Below are 17,442 nucleotides of genomic sequence, written 5' to 3' on the forward strand. Positions count from 1 at the left end.
AAAGTAATATTCATCATAAATTCCAAAAGAAGTATTGACTCATAGGTGTTATATAAAGTATATTATTACTGTACTTAATTTATTCAATACTATCATCATAGTTCAGGTGAATATAGTTCTAACTTGTTGCAACTGTATGTGAATTTGAATGCATTCATTTCAAATTAGATAAACTGAGCATCATAATGTGCAAGTTCTTTGAGGAATTCAAAGATAAACAACGTAAAGTATGTTCTCTTCACCACTTGCATTCTAAGAATGCAGAGTTGACCTAAAAATACTTCTTCATTCAGTAATTATCTAATTGAGAACCAACACTTAGACTGCTAGATGCCAGGTAAGATATTCCTAAGAAAAGGCAAGGTTTAGTCCCACAAGGAACTTCCAGTCTAAAAACAAATGGAAAGGAATGTTTCCAAATTCTTTAAAACATATAAACACCTTGTAGTTTTTGAAGGTGTCTTTTGATTGTGCCTATTGCCTCAGGTAGATGCTAAGAACCATATACTGAGGTTTTCAATTTTCTCCCGCTCTTCTTGTCAGAGGAGGAGAATATTTAAATCAGCCTGTTAACTGAAACTTTGACATTGGATTTAAGAATACATAAAGCAAAAAGTGAAGAGTAAGAGCTGGATTCGTAAGTCATAAGTGATGCAAACAGTTTCAGACAGTCATCAAGAAATCTAGATGTCTTCATACATCACATCAAACACACTTTTCTATTAAGCTGCTAATATAAAAGAACAAGGAATAAAGTCAGCATTCCACACTGAATGCTTAGTGATAAAGCACTGGGCAACACGATTCTTCAGTGACATTAATAAGGTATTTGGTATACTAAGTCTAAACAAAGTTTGTGTGAGAACGAATATTTATAGTAACCTCCTGGTATCTGCCTCAAATGCAATTAATAGACTATATAAAAAGCCTTTAACTTTCTTATTTCAGCTCTCTAAACTAAACAGCTGTAGATAATGTGATTCATTAGCCAGGGTTAAAAAAGAAAAAAATAAATAAAGATCATGAGGTTCCCCTAGGTATTAATGCAAAGCTTCCCCACACCTCCTACCTTGAAAAGAGAAAATTTAGTGAAAATAGTTGTGCTGGGACATAAGATATACTCAGGGCATCCCAAGTGAAATATATCAAATCTTATTGCCAAGAATTAAGAGCAAAGAGAATATGATTTAGGTTTATAGGTCATTTTATAATTTTCATTTTTCAATATTATCTCTTTTAAAGGATGTTTATTGACATCTCTTAAAAACAACTCAACCTGCCATTTGACCTCATTGTCATCAAGTCTGATCCCCGATTTCCTTTCCTTACTCATCCTTTTCTTTTCCCTCCTCAGTTTAGTTTTATGGAGTTAATCTCTATATTCATTTTTTATTTTACCAAATTTATCTTAGTAAGTACTCTCTATCCATCTGGTACTGGCTTTACCTGCCTTTTTCTATGCTTCCAGTTTCTTTGACTTGCTATTTCTTAAATGGTTCTTTAGTTCTCAAGATTTCTTTGTCTCTCCCTTCATTTTTTCTCTCTAACTAGGCAGAGAAAGAGAAGGGTGCAAATTTTTCTACTCTTAGCTTTCCTGTGCCCTATATTACCTATCAAAGAAAGTAAGACAAGCAACAGACAGTATTTTAGTACAGAAATTCAATTTCCTATTACTCATCTCCTCCCATACCAATTTCTCTTTTACCCATAAACACTAATAACTTATTTTTCAGTTAAACTATTCACTTAGTTGTGTCTAGTAAATCAGAATCAAAGACCAAAATATTTTAAAACCCATTCCTCCTCACAGACAGGCATATTTTTGAGCTAAGACCCAAACTGATTTAGTAGTGACAATGCTCATCTCTTTTTAGAATTCACAAAGTATATGGCATCTTTTAGGGGCCCAATAAATGCCATGTGATTAAACAAATAATCAAATGATACTCCCCACTACACTTTCTCATTTTAGGAAAAGTGGATTGTTGTACTATGCATTGTATTCCAGAGAAGAATAAAAATGTGGTAAGAATACAATAATTTTGCTTTAATTTATGGTTCTGATATTGACAGATGAATCATTTGACTACAAAATGTTTTTATCAATATGTCTTTTCCTATCAAAAAAAGATGACCACATTTTCATCATTTCATTTGCTCAACTTTCTGTCTAGAATGGGATAGATAATTCAAAATATCTCATTACTTAAAGTCAGTAAACGACCTAGTTATGAACTTAAAACCTCTGTAAGGGCACAAACTCAGAGGACAGTACTCTAATGGGATGCCTAAACATTTTGAGATGTTGGGACAATGATTCGATAAACAAAATATAAATTTTGCCTTCTGAGATGGGTAAGCCGTAGGTGGTTAATTCTTTCTCACTACCTCAAATGTTTCTAGGCACAATAATGATAAATCCTTAAACTTTTAATGTAAAAACTTCCCATCATTATTTAACAATTCAAGATTATTCAAAATTAATCTCTTATTCCCCAATTATGCCAGGGCATATTGTATTCTTAGTAGGAGATTTATTGGTCTATCTTGATTTAAAATTATTCATTTATAATCTGTCCCCCACACTAGATTGCAGTCTCCTCAAGGCAGAAACAGCAACGTTCTTCTGTGCTGAGCAATTCAACGTATGTTTTATAATAACAGACCAAGAAAAATACTCATAAAAATTAACTTTGGTAGACTTTTCGAATATCAAGGATGCTTGACAATATATACAGATTTTATCTGATGTTAGTTGAGCTAAATTTAGCTTTTCTAAAATATAATGGTAATCTGGCCATTAATTCTTCATTTTTAAAGATTTAGTAACAGAAATATGTGGTAAATAAGTTGATACAGTTAAACCTTGTATTAACATATTCTGGGTTACTTTTGCCAACTCTCTAAAACCTTGCTTATCCTTTAAAATACAGTACTCTAACTCCAATAGAATTTATGTCCTTGAGGGATTTCCTGGTCTCTATCACCTTGAGACTGACTCAGTTGAGGTTAAGACTGCAGTTTCAGATCTCAATTCCAACACTTACTTGCTAGAGACTTTAAACAAAATGCTTTACCTATCAAAGCAGCATCATCATTTTTAAACTGAGGACAATTATAGCAACTGATAGGAACAGATGAGATAGTCCACAGAAATTACATGGCAAATCAACAGTGTCTGGCACATAGTAAGTGCACAATGAATGTTTTAAAACTACTTGAATCTTTACTACAATGCTTACAATGAAATAGAAGCTTAATAATTATTAGTTAAATTAAGCAAATTAGTCTTGTTTTCCTCTGGATAGACAACAGAAAGACTGTGGTTGCTGATTGTCATGTTATAAAATTGTCCATAGGTGTTTAAAATCTAGGAGTAGTAGGTATAAAAGGTACAATTTCATCGTTTTTGAGAGTACGTCAATATTTCTTTTAAAAAATCAAACTGATCTCATGAAATATATGAAGTTTGCTTACCTATCATCTTCTCTGCATCTTATTTAAGCATTGTTATTTCTCTGTGTCACTGAATTGAAGCACTATTGCTAAAAAGACTTCTGTAGGAGTCGTAACAAGCTATTTTGGCCAGTGTACAAGCTTATAAAAAACAAATTTAAAAAAGCAAACTGACACAATAGCAACAACCACAAAGGCCACCACTTCAATAGACAACCAGAACAAAACTACGGGTCTCAGTGCTGGCTTATATTATTACAGAGGCCAGGCAGTTGAAAGAATGAGTTTTGGGTTCTCAATACCTACTATACAGCCTAAATTGATCTATTAAAACAAACATTTGTTAAAACAAAATTGGAGAGGTGTGCTGGTTTGAAAGGAAGTATGCCCCCTAAGAAAAGCCATGTTTTGATATAAATTCCATTTCTTAAAGGTAGAATACTTTCTATTCAATACTGTATGTTTGAAACTGTAATGAGATCATCTCCTAGGTGATGTGATTTAGTCAAGAATGGTTGTTTAACTGGATTAGGGATGACATGTCTCCACCCATTTGAGTGGGTCTTGATTGGTTTACTGGAGTCCTATAAAGAGGAAATATTTTGGAGATTCAGAGAGACTCAGAGAGAGCAGATAATGCTGCAGCACCACGAAGTGGAGAGTCCGTTGGAGATGAAGAAGGAAAACGCCTCCCGGGGAGCTTCATGAAACTAGAAGCCAGGAGAGTAAACTAGCAGATGATGCCATATTTACCATGTGCCCTTCCAGCTGAGAGAGAAGCCCTGATTGTGTTCACCATGTGCCTTTCCAGATGAGAGAGAAACCCTGAACTTCATCGGCCTTCTTGAACCAAGGTATCTTTCCCTGGATGCCTCTGATTGGACATTTCTATAGACTTGTTTTAATTGGGACATTTTCTCAGCCTTAGATCTGTAAACTAGCAACTCATTAAATTCCCCCTTTTAAAAAGCCATTCTGTTTCTGGTATATTGCATTCTAGCAGCTAGCAAACTAGAACAAGAGGACTCACAGGATACTTAATGCAAATCAGAACAAAAGAGAATACCTTGACACTTTGTGTAATAATCTGAATACACAAAGATCTTCTGATTATGAAAGAAAAATAACCAAACTCAGCAAAATTAGGACATATCAAGATATAAATACAAGTTCATACTCCACTTTTAAACTACATGGCTAAAAAGTGAATTATTTTTCTTTCAATGACACCCCATTTCATAGGCTACCTCTGATAGAGCTATAATTACTTTTATTGGTTTAATTTTTGAAGTCTTTTATAATAACTTCCATTTCGTGCATGCATCCCTTGTTCTGAAAGTAGTTTCAACTACTAGAGGGAAAAGTCTGTGATAATGTAGCGTTCCTATGTCACTGGCATGCTGATTACGCCCATGACAAACTACAAAATTCAAGGATGTAAACCTTTGACAAAATCGCTTCTGTCCCTAGGAGCAATCTTGACATAGAATAGCACTAAATAGCATCAAACTCACTTAAAAAAAATAGTTTGGTAAATTAAAATTAGGTAAAACAAATAGTAGCAACTTTGAATTCATTGTGAATCTTTCTGATACAACTTAATATGGTTCTTTCTTCTGAAGCTTTTAGAAAAGTTTGTCCTTAAGATAGTGATATAAATTATTTATTTGCTTTATTTGATTATATTCAACAGCTTTATGTTGTTTTATTTTCCCTACTGGTAGTTATTGTTCTATTTCTTATGATATTGAATGAAACAGAAAAAACTATATAGAAATGATTTGAAATCCAAAAATCTAACAATTAGTTCCGTGGAATATTTCATAGGATATAGGGCCACACAAATTTATACACATTATTGAAATGGCAAAGCATTTGTTCCTCTCTTGTTGGGAATCAGGGTCTATAACATTAGGGATCATATTGGAGGGAGTGGACATTTTTTTTAATTCCTCCTGAGTTAGGCCTTCATTATTTTATTTAAAGAAAACCCTATAAAGCCATGTATCATAATGAAATACCATAGAGATAAATACAGTTTGAAATGGAATGTAATAGTTATTGAAACTCCTTTCCATTCATACATAAAAGCAAGTAGCAGCTGGTATGTTGTTTTGATTTTAGAACTTTCAAAACCATTCCTAGTGACAGCATTCTGATGGTGACTTCCAAGGATCAAAATAACATCTAAACGGAAGTATGGGAGGCTCAGGAATAGGTAAATGAACCAAATCATAGAGGAGAAAAAACTCTTCTATGTACTAAAGGCTGAAGCACCAACCCTACATTTTAAAATAAAATATTCTTTATTAAAGTGCTAATGGTTTGTAAGTAAGGATTTATTTGATGCCAGATGTCAATGAAGAAAATACCATGAGGTATTTTCTTGATGGTATGAGGCAGATGAACACAAATAACAGTGGTCACCACAGTAACTAAATCTGTTAAGATTAGATTAGTTAATTGCTAACACTGTTTCTACCATCCAAATAAAAGAGACAGTTTTTTTCTTCCTTAGTTGATCTAGATTTGGACTACCATAATCATTCAATAGCAGGGGAAAACTAAAAATACCATGTATAATACTTCTAGTTCAGTATAAAAGATTGATAGCATCCCATAATCAAACACAATATTTCTATAATCTGAATCACCATGTGAAGTGATATAAATTTATTCTGTAAATAGACTCTGGTCAGTTTGAGCCATGCTTTGCTGCCAAGTGAGTTCAGTCTAGGTTCATTTCTTTCAATTCTTTCATGATAACTTGCAGAGGAGAAGCGATACCACTCTAAGGAAAACAGAGAAGACGCTTACCTTGGCATGCAAAACCTCTTTCTTCATATCCAGCATTGCATGAGCATTTGCCAATGGGGACAAGCCACTCTCCCTCTGTACTGCAGTACATCCTGGGAGGATCGTCCTCCTTCGAATTGTTAACACAAGAACCCCTAACCTCCACCAGGGACTGGGAATCCATGGGCACCGTGTCTGGAAACATAGCCAGATTCTTCACTGTAAAAGGACATTTCTTGAAGTATACTCTCACAGACACCAAGGCAACACAGGCACCAACATCTTGAAAAGCCAAATAAAATCCCTTTTTGTTGACAGGACCTACTTCTCGAACTTCAGTATTGAGTTTAAGAATCCGGTCACCAAGATCCATTTGAGTGAAACTTTCATCAGCTGCGATGGTGTCAATCTTTGTAAACTGATGCTCTCGGAATTTGACTCCATGATCATCATCAGACTCCATATAGTACAGGTTAAAAGTCTCCTTGCAAGTTCCCGAAACCAACGGAATGCTATTACAGTCCCTTAGCGTGAACTTGAGCTCCACATATATCTTCTGAGCTGAGTTCCGGGGAACCCAATTTGTTCTCAGCCAATTATTTTGACTGTGATCCATGACGTTGCACACCTGGTAGGTCCTGATTGGTGTATAATGTTCATCAACACCACTGATTTCTTCCCACTGAAGAATCAAAGGTAAAGAATAGAGGCACATTAATGAACTGTCATAATGAAATGACAATGAATTCAAGATGAGGGCTTCAAAGGCATCACAGAGATTATAATATAATCAAACAAGCAGAATCTTCAGTGCTACTCATCAAAAATCATAATATGGAGGAACTCCATAGCATTCTTGTTTATAGTTACTATTTGCAAGATTCTGAAAGTTCACTGGTACAAAAATAATTTGTAATTTTTTTTTTATTAACGGAAAGAAAAAAAAAGAAATTAACACAACATTTAGAAATCATACCATTCTACATATGCACTCAGTAATTCTTAACATCATCACATAGATGCATGATCATTGTTTCTTAGTACATTTGCATCGGTTTAGAGGAACTAGCAACACAACAGAAAAAGATATAAAATGTTAATATAGAGAAAAGAAATAAAAGTAGTAATAATAGTAAAACAAACAAACAAAAAAAAACCTATAGCTCAGATGCAGCTTCATTCAGTGTTTTAACATGATTACTTTACAAATAGGTATTATTGTGCTGTCCATTTTTGAGTTTTTGTATCTAGTCCTGTTGCACAGTCTGTATCCCTTCAGCTTCAATTACCCATTGTCTTACCCTGTTTCTAACTCCTGCTGGACTCTGTTACCAATGACATATTTCAAGTTTATTCTCGAATGTCCGTTCACATCAGTGGGACCATACAGTATTTGTCCTTTAGTTTTTGGCTGGACTCACTCAGCATAATATTCTCTAGGTCCATCCATGTTATTACATGTTTCATAAGTTTATCTTGTCTTAAAGCTGCATAATATTCCATCGTATGTATATACCACAGTTTGTTTAGCCATTCTTCTGTTGATGGACATTTTGGCTGTTTCCATCTCTTTGCAATTGTAAATAACGCTGCTATAAACATTGGTGTGCAAATTCCGTTTGTGTCTTTGCCCTTAAGTCCTTTGAGTAGATACCTAGCAATGGTATTGCTGGGTCGTATGGCAATTCTTTGATAAGGCAGTCAAGCCAACTCACCTGGGACAGAACAGTCTCTTCAATAAATGGTGCCTAGAAAACTGGATATCCATATGTAAAAGAATGAAAGAAGACCCGTATCTCACACCTTATACAAAAGTTAACTCAAAATGGATCAAAGATCTAAACATGAGGCCTAAGACCATAAAACAGTTAGAGGAAAATGTAGGGAGATATCTTATGAATCTTACAACTGGAGGCAGTTTTATGGACCTTAAACCTAAAGCAAGAGCACTGAAGAAAGAAATAAATAAATGGGAGCTCCTCAAAATTAAACACTTTTGTGCATCGAAGAACTTCATCAAGAAAGTAGAAAGACAGCCTACACAATGGGAGATAATATTTGGAAATGACATATCAGATAAAGGTCTAGTATCCAGAATTTATAAAGAGATTGTTCAACTCAACAACAAAAAGACAGCCAACCCAATTGCAAAATGGGAAAAAGACTCGAACAGACACCTACCAGAAGAGGAAATACGGATGGCCAAGAGGCACATGAAGAGATGCTCAATGTCCCTGGCCATTAGAGAAATGCAAATCAAAACCACAATGAGATATCATCTCATACCCACCAGAATGGCCATTATCAACAAAACAGAAAATGACAAGTGCTGGAGAGGATGCGGAGAAAGAGGCACACTTATCCACTGTTGGTGGGAATGTCAAATGGTGCAACCACTGTGGAAGGCAGTTTGGCGGTTCCTCAAAAAGCTGAATAATTTGTAATTTTGATGAACACATTTGAATTGCATTGTTAAGTCTTTTGGCTGTTCAAGAAAAAGTCACTTAACAACTGCTTGAGTCTAGTCAAACATTCCAAGATCCAAATCTCAAATAAGTACTCCACAATGACACTATGGTACAGTTGGGCTTTATGGGTTTTTGTTTTTGTCCTTTTTTTTTGTTTTTGTTTTGTTGATTTGTTTTCTTATTATAAAAGAGAACAAAAAAAAAATACTATTGCCTAAAATTCACCTTTATTAATTCTTTCCCGATTTGGGCCAGGATTTGGCAAAATATGCACGTGGCAAAACAAGCTGATTCTAAGTGATAGCACTAACATCAGTCTGTATACATGAAATGCTTATAATTTGCTCAGCCATTTTGGGCCACCATTTGGTAAAATATGGCATGGGACAAAACAATTTGATTCTAAGTGATAGCACTAACACATATATTTATACAAGTAATGTTTATAATTTCCTCAGCCATTTCAATGGCTATTTTTAGGGATATATGAAAAAAATGTGAAGTAAAAATGTAAACTTCAAATAATCCCTCTCCCTCTTGAAAAAAACAAGAGACCTCATTGTCCACCCAAGGTCAAAGGAATACATATGGATTTTTTAAGAAAACTCTAGACATAATGTAAAATATTTTTTGTATCTTAATATAAGGAAAGAAAATAATCACATTATATTTTTAATAATCACTAATATGCATTTTTACATGTCCATCCTATGCAGAGAACTTTCAAGAAGGTAAATTAATCTGACCATCTCAGTTCTGAGAACTTAGCATTGAGATGACTATAAAAGGCAAATCACATTTTAAAGCAAAATTAATGTATGACTTTAATATTGGAAAAAGAAAAAGAATGAAACAGACACGGTGCTTCAAACACTCTGGTGCTTGAAGTCAGTACTGTGTGGCATGTTTTCTATTATTGTCACATTAACAGTGGTTTTGTAAAGTACAAAGCTAGCAAAAACCCCAGGGAATAACTGCTTTTTTAGAGAAAGTTAGATTGTGATATTATTATTTTAAAAATTCGAAGCAACTGACTACGTTTTATTTCAAGATTTCCTTATCAAAATAGATATGAGTCTATATTTCAACTGATGAATCCTTTGCAAATTTCTCCTGGAATGTACAGCATCTTACTAGGTATCAAAAAGAACATATTATATAGAAAATTTCATAATTTGGTATAAAATATGATTTCAATTATGGAGATCACATCGTAGTTTACTATTTTTCCTCTGAATGCTAATTTGGCAAGCTATCACAAGTCCTTGAAAGCAGAGGTATAAATTGCAAGAAGATAATGCAAACAACACCAGCATGTTCTACACATAAAAGGTTGCAGAGAACAATTATCACTTCATTAATTTGTAATGAAGACCAAATTGCCTGTAAGTGATGGTGGATTGCCATCTCAGACCACTTGCAAAAACAGCAAGTCTATAACGCTAGCATTTGCTGAGGACTAACAAACAACGTAGAAATAAAATCTCTAGAAGATCCTTTCTCAACAACAGCAGCAACGAGAAAAATCACTATTTAAAGCTGCTGTTCTAATGTTTATGCTTCACAAATTTAAAGAATGTACAGGCTTACCCTATTTTCTTCCCAAAAGCTAATGTATGATGTTCATAAATTATTAGCAATACCATATCACCACAATAATTGTACAAAGACAGACTTGGAAAAAAAAAAAAAAGAAAATGTGTGACATAAAATTGGGTGGTATAGGCAAATTTCTCTTTATTGTCCTTATCCTTAAAAAAAAAAAAAATCTGTGAGTGATATGCAGGCGGCATTGTCTTCAGCAGAAGTAGATACAAGCTTGTGAAAAACTCAAAATACTTCCTAAAGATTGAATTCTCTGAAGCCAATATTCAGATATTTAGCCTGAATTCAAGATTCCTAATTCAAGCTTCTATCATGAGACCATGAAATCAAAGAATTGAATTCCTTGTTTTTTTAAAACCTTTTTCATGATACCTATAAGAAAATCACTTATCCAGACTTCCTTTCCTGAGAGGTCACCCTGAAAACTATCCTGGTAGCATAATTACAGTGATCTTCACCTTCATCCAAGGTGTTTGTAGAATATTAAGGAGACTCTTACTTTATATTTTCTATATAGCTTATTTCCTTTTCACTGAGTCAACTAGGAAAACATTTAAAATAATTAATCAGTTTTTAATCTAATAACTATCATTCCAATAAAATCAAATTATAGTAATTAAGGATGTGTATACTCATTGTTGAAATTAATTGTTCTGTGGGATAACATTTTCAGTTAGTTGCTAATTGAGAGTAAGGGGTAAAAATTAATTTACATTTTCTACAAGAAAGGGAGAAGCTATGATAGCTTTAACGCATGCTCTAACATAATTTGGAAAACAATGAGAAAGTAGAAAAAAACAACTTCATGATTTACCTTATTAAGTTTTTTCTTTTCTTTTTTGCATGGGCAGGCACCAGGAATCAAACCCAGGTCTCCAGCATGGCAGGTGAGAACTCTGCCTGCTGAGCCACCATGGCCCATCCTGGGCTATTAAGTTTTAAACCAGTTTAACAGTTTCTTAGAAGTTTGCAAATGACAATAAAAAGAGTGACATCACCAGTATTCTTATTTTACAACATCACCTTTGAATTTCAAGGGTCAATAAGACACAAAGATTTGTAGTTCATAAAATGCTAAGGATGATGAATCCTGTGTTCAATAATTTTAAATGGCATTAATTGTCTCATTACTTTATCTGCCCAAATTTCTTACTTCCATGTTTCTTCCCCTTTGTACGCACTCATAGCCATTTCAAAATTCAAGGTTCATATTAGAAACATCTGAACATTCACTATGCACCAGAATTTTATGCCTTAGAGATGCATAATCTCTTACAGTAAGAATATAGGTCAAGTATAAGGTATAACACATGCACACACAATATATGTATATATTTGTAATTCTATTTATTTATAAATTGATTTTCTTAGCTATTAATTTCTCAAAAGCATATATACACACAAATAGATATTATTTATTTATAATAGTATAAAATGAAAAGTTTGAGCAACAAAAAAATTTTGAGACAATGAAGAACGAATTATAAGTACGTTAATGTAAAAGACTGTCTTATAGAAGAGCATTTTTAATTTGGTTAAATGGTAAGGGATTATTCTTTCCTTTTTTTGCAAATAGAAGAATCAAATTTATGGCATAGGGGTAGGGTAGAGAGAAGATGGGATTTCTCAGTGGAAAACCAGCATCAGTAACATGATGGTGGGCCTGAGCCTAAGAATAGAAATACCCTAAAGAGGCATGACTGGGATGGATTCACCAGTAACCTCAAGAATAGTGATGATTGCTATCCACTCCCCTATCCCACCTTTGACCCCTAAGTGTGCAGCAGAAATTTGATGATTTTATTAGAACTACTTTGTTGAATATAAAAGTGCAAGGTCCCATTTGGGTAAAGTATGCTGAGAAGAGATGGAAAATAAGAAAAGAAGTAAAAGAACCAGAGGTTATTAATGAGAAAAGCCAAACAAATTATTTTGGAGAGTTAGAGGAAGGGTAAGAACCAAACTGATGTAAGATCCCTTCCCAGAGTCTCAGGAATTTTGGGTAGGTCATGTACTTTTTTACAGTATCAAATACAGTCTATAAAGGAAGAGCATTCAAGAAAGCCAGAAGGTGTGGAGATCCTTGGATTGCATTAATTAATATCTCTAGCCCCTGATTGTCTCTATTTTATCCAGCACCATAGAATTGGGCTAAGGACATTTCCATTTTCATTCACAAGTCCTCTAATTCTTCAAAACCCCTAGACAGAAAAAAAGCTACAGCAGCCTCAGCTGCACCATTCTAGTATTTTCCTCACAGCTGGAACACAGTGGTACGGATGGGATGGTAGTGGAATCTCAGGGCTGTTGCATTGACTCTTTTACCTGTGGACAACTATGCCATATATCTGATGACACATTAATTTATCCCTTCATCAAGGGTTCTTAATCTTGGCCATACATTTGAATCACTTGGGAGCTTTTAAAAAATACTGCTCTGTGGCTCCCTATCCAAGCTAATTTTTTGAGTTGTTTTTAAGTTCCCTAGATGATTTGAATGTACCCTTAAGGTTGGGAAGCAATACTTGGCCATCTGGATGTGTAACTTCTGACCTCAACTTGACATGACAGCATATACTCCAACATCAGGAATTTCCAGGTGTCAGAAACTCAGTCCCATCCAATTTTTCCTTCCAAATTTGCCAAGGTCCAGACATGCCTTAGGTAGAAACTCACCTGAAAAATATCATCTTTTACCTACCACATAGAATTATAAAAAGATATTATTAAAAACAAATTAAATATAATAATAGTGTTCTCTTTCACTTTTGGTGGTCAAAGCAATATGTGTGCATTATGAAATCACGTAAACAGTGTGTACGGAAGTTACCTTCCATCACATATTTCTACTGGCATGAATAACATGCAGCTGATTTTGGACATGTTACTATTTTTGTTCTGATGGTTTCTCACTGTGATTTTCTGTGGTGATTTTTTAAAAATGCTTCTAGTAAAAAGATGAGTAAGACATAATTCTTGTAAAGCAGAAGTTCAAGCTGGAGGGGGAAGCGTGACTGTCAGACAAGGCAGATAACGATATGCTCTTCATTTGAAATACGACGAGGCACAAAGGTGAAAGGATGGATTATACTGGAAGACAGGCCCTAGGAAAGCATCAGGGAAGAAGAAATAGAAGGGTAGGATAGCTAGAACTTTACAGGTGGAACTAGGAGGTCAAACAGAGGGGGAGAAAAAGTGTGAGCACACTTATTGGAGGTGTGTGACAACAGCTTACTTAAGGAATCAAGTTCCACTTGGCAGAACACTGGGCACTGGGCAGGGGGCTCATGAGTAACGACTTAGAATAAGGAGGCATGGGACAATGTAGGGATGTCAACTGCGGCGTCTCTGTTACAGTTGCTAGGGTGAGAATTTACTGAAGGGGGTGTGGGGTTGGCTCTGGACTAGGAGTTGGCGCTCCAGAGAAAAGAAAAGTGGAAGGTCTCAGAAAGATCACTTCAAAGATCTAGACTTGAAGTCTTGAAAAATTGAGCTCTGTTGGATGAAAGTTCTCTGAAAATTATCCAACATCTTATAAAGACATACATTTTTTCTTGGGAATGTCTGCAGTATATATCTATATACGCAGACCGTTATACATCTTACAGTATAAGACATTTTTCATCACTAAAACACATCAGATAGATTCTGTTTGAACGGAAAGATTGCAAGCATCACCAGAAAACAAAATCAAGGTATGTGCATTTAAATAAATGCACATCTTTACTTGTTTTCCTCCGTGAAACTGTGTCCTCATTAGATGTTATGTATCTCTTTCAAGAACATTCCATTTCTATTTATTGACTAACTGCTAAATGCCAGGCTCTGTGCACATGACGCAGTAATGAAGACAGACATGGTACTTGTTCTTTAAGAACATATAGTCTACTAGTTATATCCTTTGTAATTTTATATAAGACATTCATTTTTTTTAATTCATATGTCTTTCTCATTCACATGGCCTCTGGTTTGGACTCTTTTCCACTCCCAAACATCTAGCCATGCACCCAAAACCAAATAAATACCTTAAAGAAATGCATTAAATGACATATTGCATGTTCTGGTGTATATAAATCTTTGAATTTAAGAAATCAGTGCCCTGGAGAGATATGTGTTGGTGAATAGCCCTAACTGAGCAAATATAAGACCCATTGCAGGTTTATATGCATTTGTAAAAAGTAAAAAATAAGGAAATACATTTCTAAAAAATATGTGTCAGTAAATTTATGATAGAGACTTTCGGAATAGTTGGTGAAAAGAATTTTGGAAGGTGAAAAAAAACCTTAAAGTGTGGGAGATGGTGGGTTGGAAATGGAAATTACTTCAAAAATGATACAAGTACCAAAGACCTCCTTATAAAAATGAATTTTAAGCCAGAGGCATTGACCTGCAACAGGTAAGATATATTTTATAACAACATATACCATGGGGAGCCAGCTTTCTAAATTTATTGCTGTCAACAGTTCTTCATTTAAGCTGCTTTTTATTTTATTTATTTATTTATTTATTTATTTTTCGCATGGGCAGGCTCCGGGCACTGAACCCGGGTCGCCGGCATGGCAGGCGAGAACTCTGCCACTGCACCGCATCGCCCACCCTTAAGCTGCTTTTTAAATTGATTTTCCTGGGAGGGGAAAAAAGCCAACATCAATGGAAGAATAGGGAAAATATGATTTGCATTTGATTTCTAAAGGAGATTTATAATTGCAAAATACATATTTTGTAAAACTATTTGCATAAAGTATGTCATTATATGAACATTACCATAGCAAAAAAGGAAGCCAACAAGGGCAAAGAATTGTCTAATAAATCATTTATCAATGCCATAAAAGTTGGAAAGGAAAACAAATACATTTGTGAATTTCATCAGAGGTTTTTCTTATTCTGTCTTGCTATTCATATATATCCAAATGGCTTTTTTTTAACATAGAAAAAATTTCCCCTAAATATTAAGAAGTAGGAAAATGAGACTATCATGATTTCAATTCTTGGAAAAATGTTCAGTGTGAAATTGCCCAATAAAAAGGTAATTTTAGAATTCAGTATAACTGCTTGGAAATAATGGGGGAAATTCCAAGCACCTTGGCTTAACTTGTCTAGACTGAAAACTTGGTAAGATGAGCATTTACAGAATTATTACAAATGGCCAACTACTTAGAAATTAATGCATAGCAGTGACAGCAGTACATTTCATATCAGTTGTGAGATTCATGTAATTTCCTGCAATGATAATGGGTCACAGCCACAGTAATTCATAGCAATTTACAATGTACCTGTGGAGCACTCATACTGACGGAAATGAAATTAACTTGTGTCACTGTGGGACATATGCTAAGTTTTACAGATCTTCAGACACTAAATTTATTTTTTAACAAAATAAGTATAATTCTTGAGAGAATTTCCCTGAAATGTAAGCTACTTTGTAGCACTTTTCAAAGCTACAAAGACTGCTGTTCTTTCCACATGTGTAGCAACATGCTTCAAAGGAACAGTTTTTATTCTTTATCCATTGAATATCCTGGGGACCTCAAAGTTAAAGGTCTAAGTTCTAAAGAGACAGACTCTGGGTCTGATACCTAGCTCTGATACCTACTAGCTAGTAGATGTAATAGAATGGGTTTATTTTATACATCGGAAAAAACCGAGAAAACAACACTTCACAGAGGTTTCATAGGCAAAAATATATTATTCATTGAAAATGGTTGCAACAGTGTATGGCACATGGGAAACAATAAACAAATATTAAGTATTACTGTTATTCTGCAGCATCTTTTAGACCATCTAAACAAATGTCAATGAAGAATGATGCTGAAAAACCACATGAAAATGGTAGACATTTTACAATTTAGAGAGTTACTAGTTCAATTGAACATAAACACACTCTCACTAGAGGTTTCTTGTAAATTTATAAATTACTTTCCTGGACTGCTGGTTCTCACACCATTGGAAAAGAAAAAATGGCTAGGTAAAATCATTTTGCAAGTCTAAATCATTTTCTGATCTTTTTATCCCATAAAATAATAGGAAATGTTTTAAACTCTAGCTGTCCCTATTTAATACTGTTTTTCATTTGGCAAGAGTTCCTTGAAATTTATTTAAAGCTACCACAATTCCTGACAAGTGTAGTTTCTTTTACTACTTTGAAATTCAATAAATATAACTAATGACAAAAGTTAAATGAATATTGGTCTGCTTCATATTTTTAGTATAAATGAGTCTACTGTATTTATCTATGATAAATTTGCCATTCTGAAGTAGAGTATAAGTTCTGCCAATAAATATTGCAAGCTTTATTAGGTGCTACAGATCTGTAATTTTATTAGACATTTGGTTTCATTTCCTTTCACTATTTGTTTTTGAAAATAAATATTATTCAGCCTGCCTGCACAGATGAGAGAGGTAGCTGGGGCAAGATCCTTTAGGAACTTGCAGGTCATGGGTGGAATCCTGGATCTTATTCTCAGATAAATGGGAATTTTGAAAGAGGATTTGAGCAGAGATGTGACATGACCTGAACATGTTATAAGAAGGTCATAAGCTGGTTAGAAAAGAAGCTGCAAAGGGAAAGGATCTAAGAAGTGAGATAAGGAAGTTATTGTAATAGTCCAGGTTACAGAGGGCAGACCTCGATAGGACAGTATTTTTGGAGGTGGGAGAATAGATCAGATTCTGGAAATATTTTGACAGTAGCGTCAAAAGGTCTGATGATGGATAGGGTGGAGAACTCAAGAGAGAAGTGGAGAATGTGATAGATGCCGTCAAAACTTATCAATGCAGGACATGATCACCAGAAAAAGAGAAATTACCTTTGGAGAAAAATAGCAGCCAGGTGGTAGAGTGAAAGCAAGAAATTTAAACATAAGTAGAATTACGGCTCGTGATAACAGGTGAGAAGAGAGAAGGAGGAAGAAGAGCACATTGAGGGCAGGGGAAGAAACATAGGAAATGACAAATGCAGTTTGTGCATCTCTCAGCATTCGCAGTGAGAGATGAAGACAGTCTTTCATTAAGTTATTCAATACATATTTATGAAGCACCTGCTATGCTCCAGTGATCCTATTAGTTGTTTGGAATAATAGCCGAGAACAACACGACCTGAAATCCCTCTCCTCAGGGA

General features: G+C 34.6%; 1 protein-coding gene across 3 annotated transcripts in view; it reads right to left on the reverse strand.

Annotated features, from left to right (window-relative positions):
• The window catches only part of EPHA3 (EPH receptor A3), a 349,448-nt gene that overhangs the window by 248,472 nt on the left and 83,534 nt on the right, over positions 1–17,442 (reverse strand). For all 3 annotated transcript variants that reach the window (XM_077118666.1, XM_077118668.1, XM_077118669.1), the window contains exon 3: positions 6,274–6,934. In XM_077118666.1, the coding sequence (XP_076974781.1) occupies positions 6,274–6,934 (661 nt within the window). The remainder of the gene's footprint in view (positions 1–6,273; positions 6,935–17,442) is intronic.

Source organism: Tamandua tetradactyla, chromosome 10, assembly GCF_023851605.1.
Source record: "Tamandua tetradactyla isolate mTamTet1 chromosome 10, mTamTet1.pri, whole genome shotgun sequence".
NCBI lineage: Eukaryota > Metazoa > Chordata > Mammalia > Pilosa > Myrmecophagidae > Tamandua > Tamandua tetradactyla.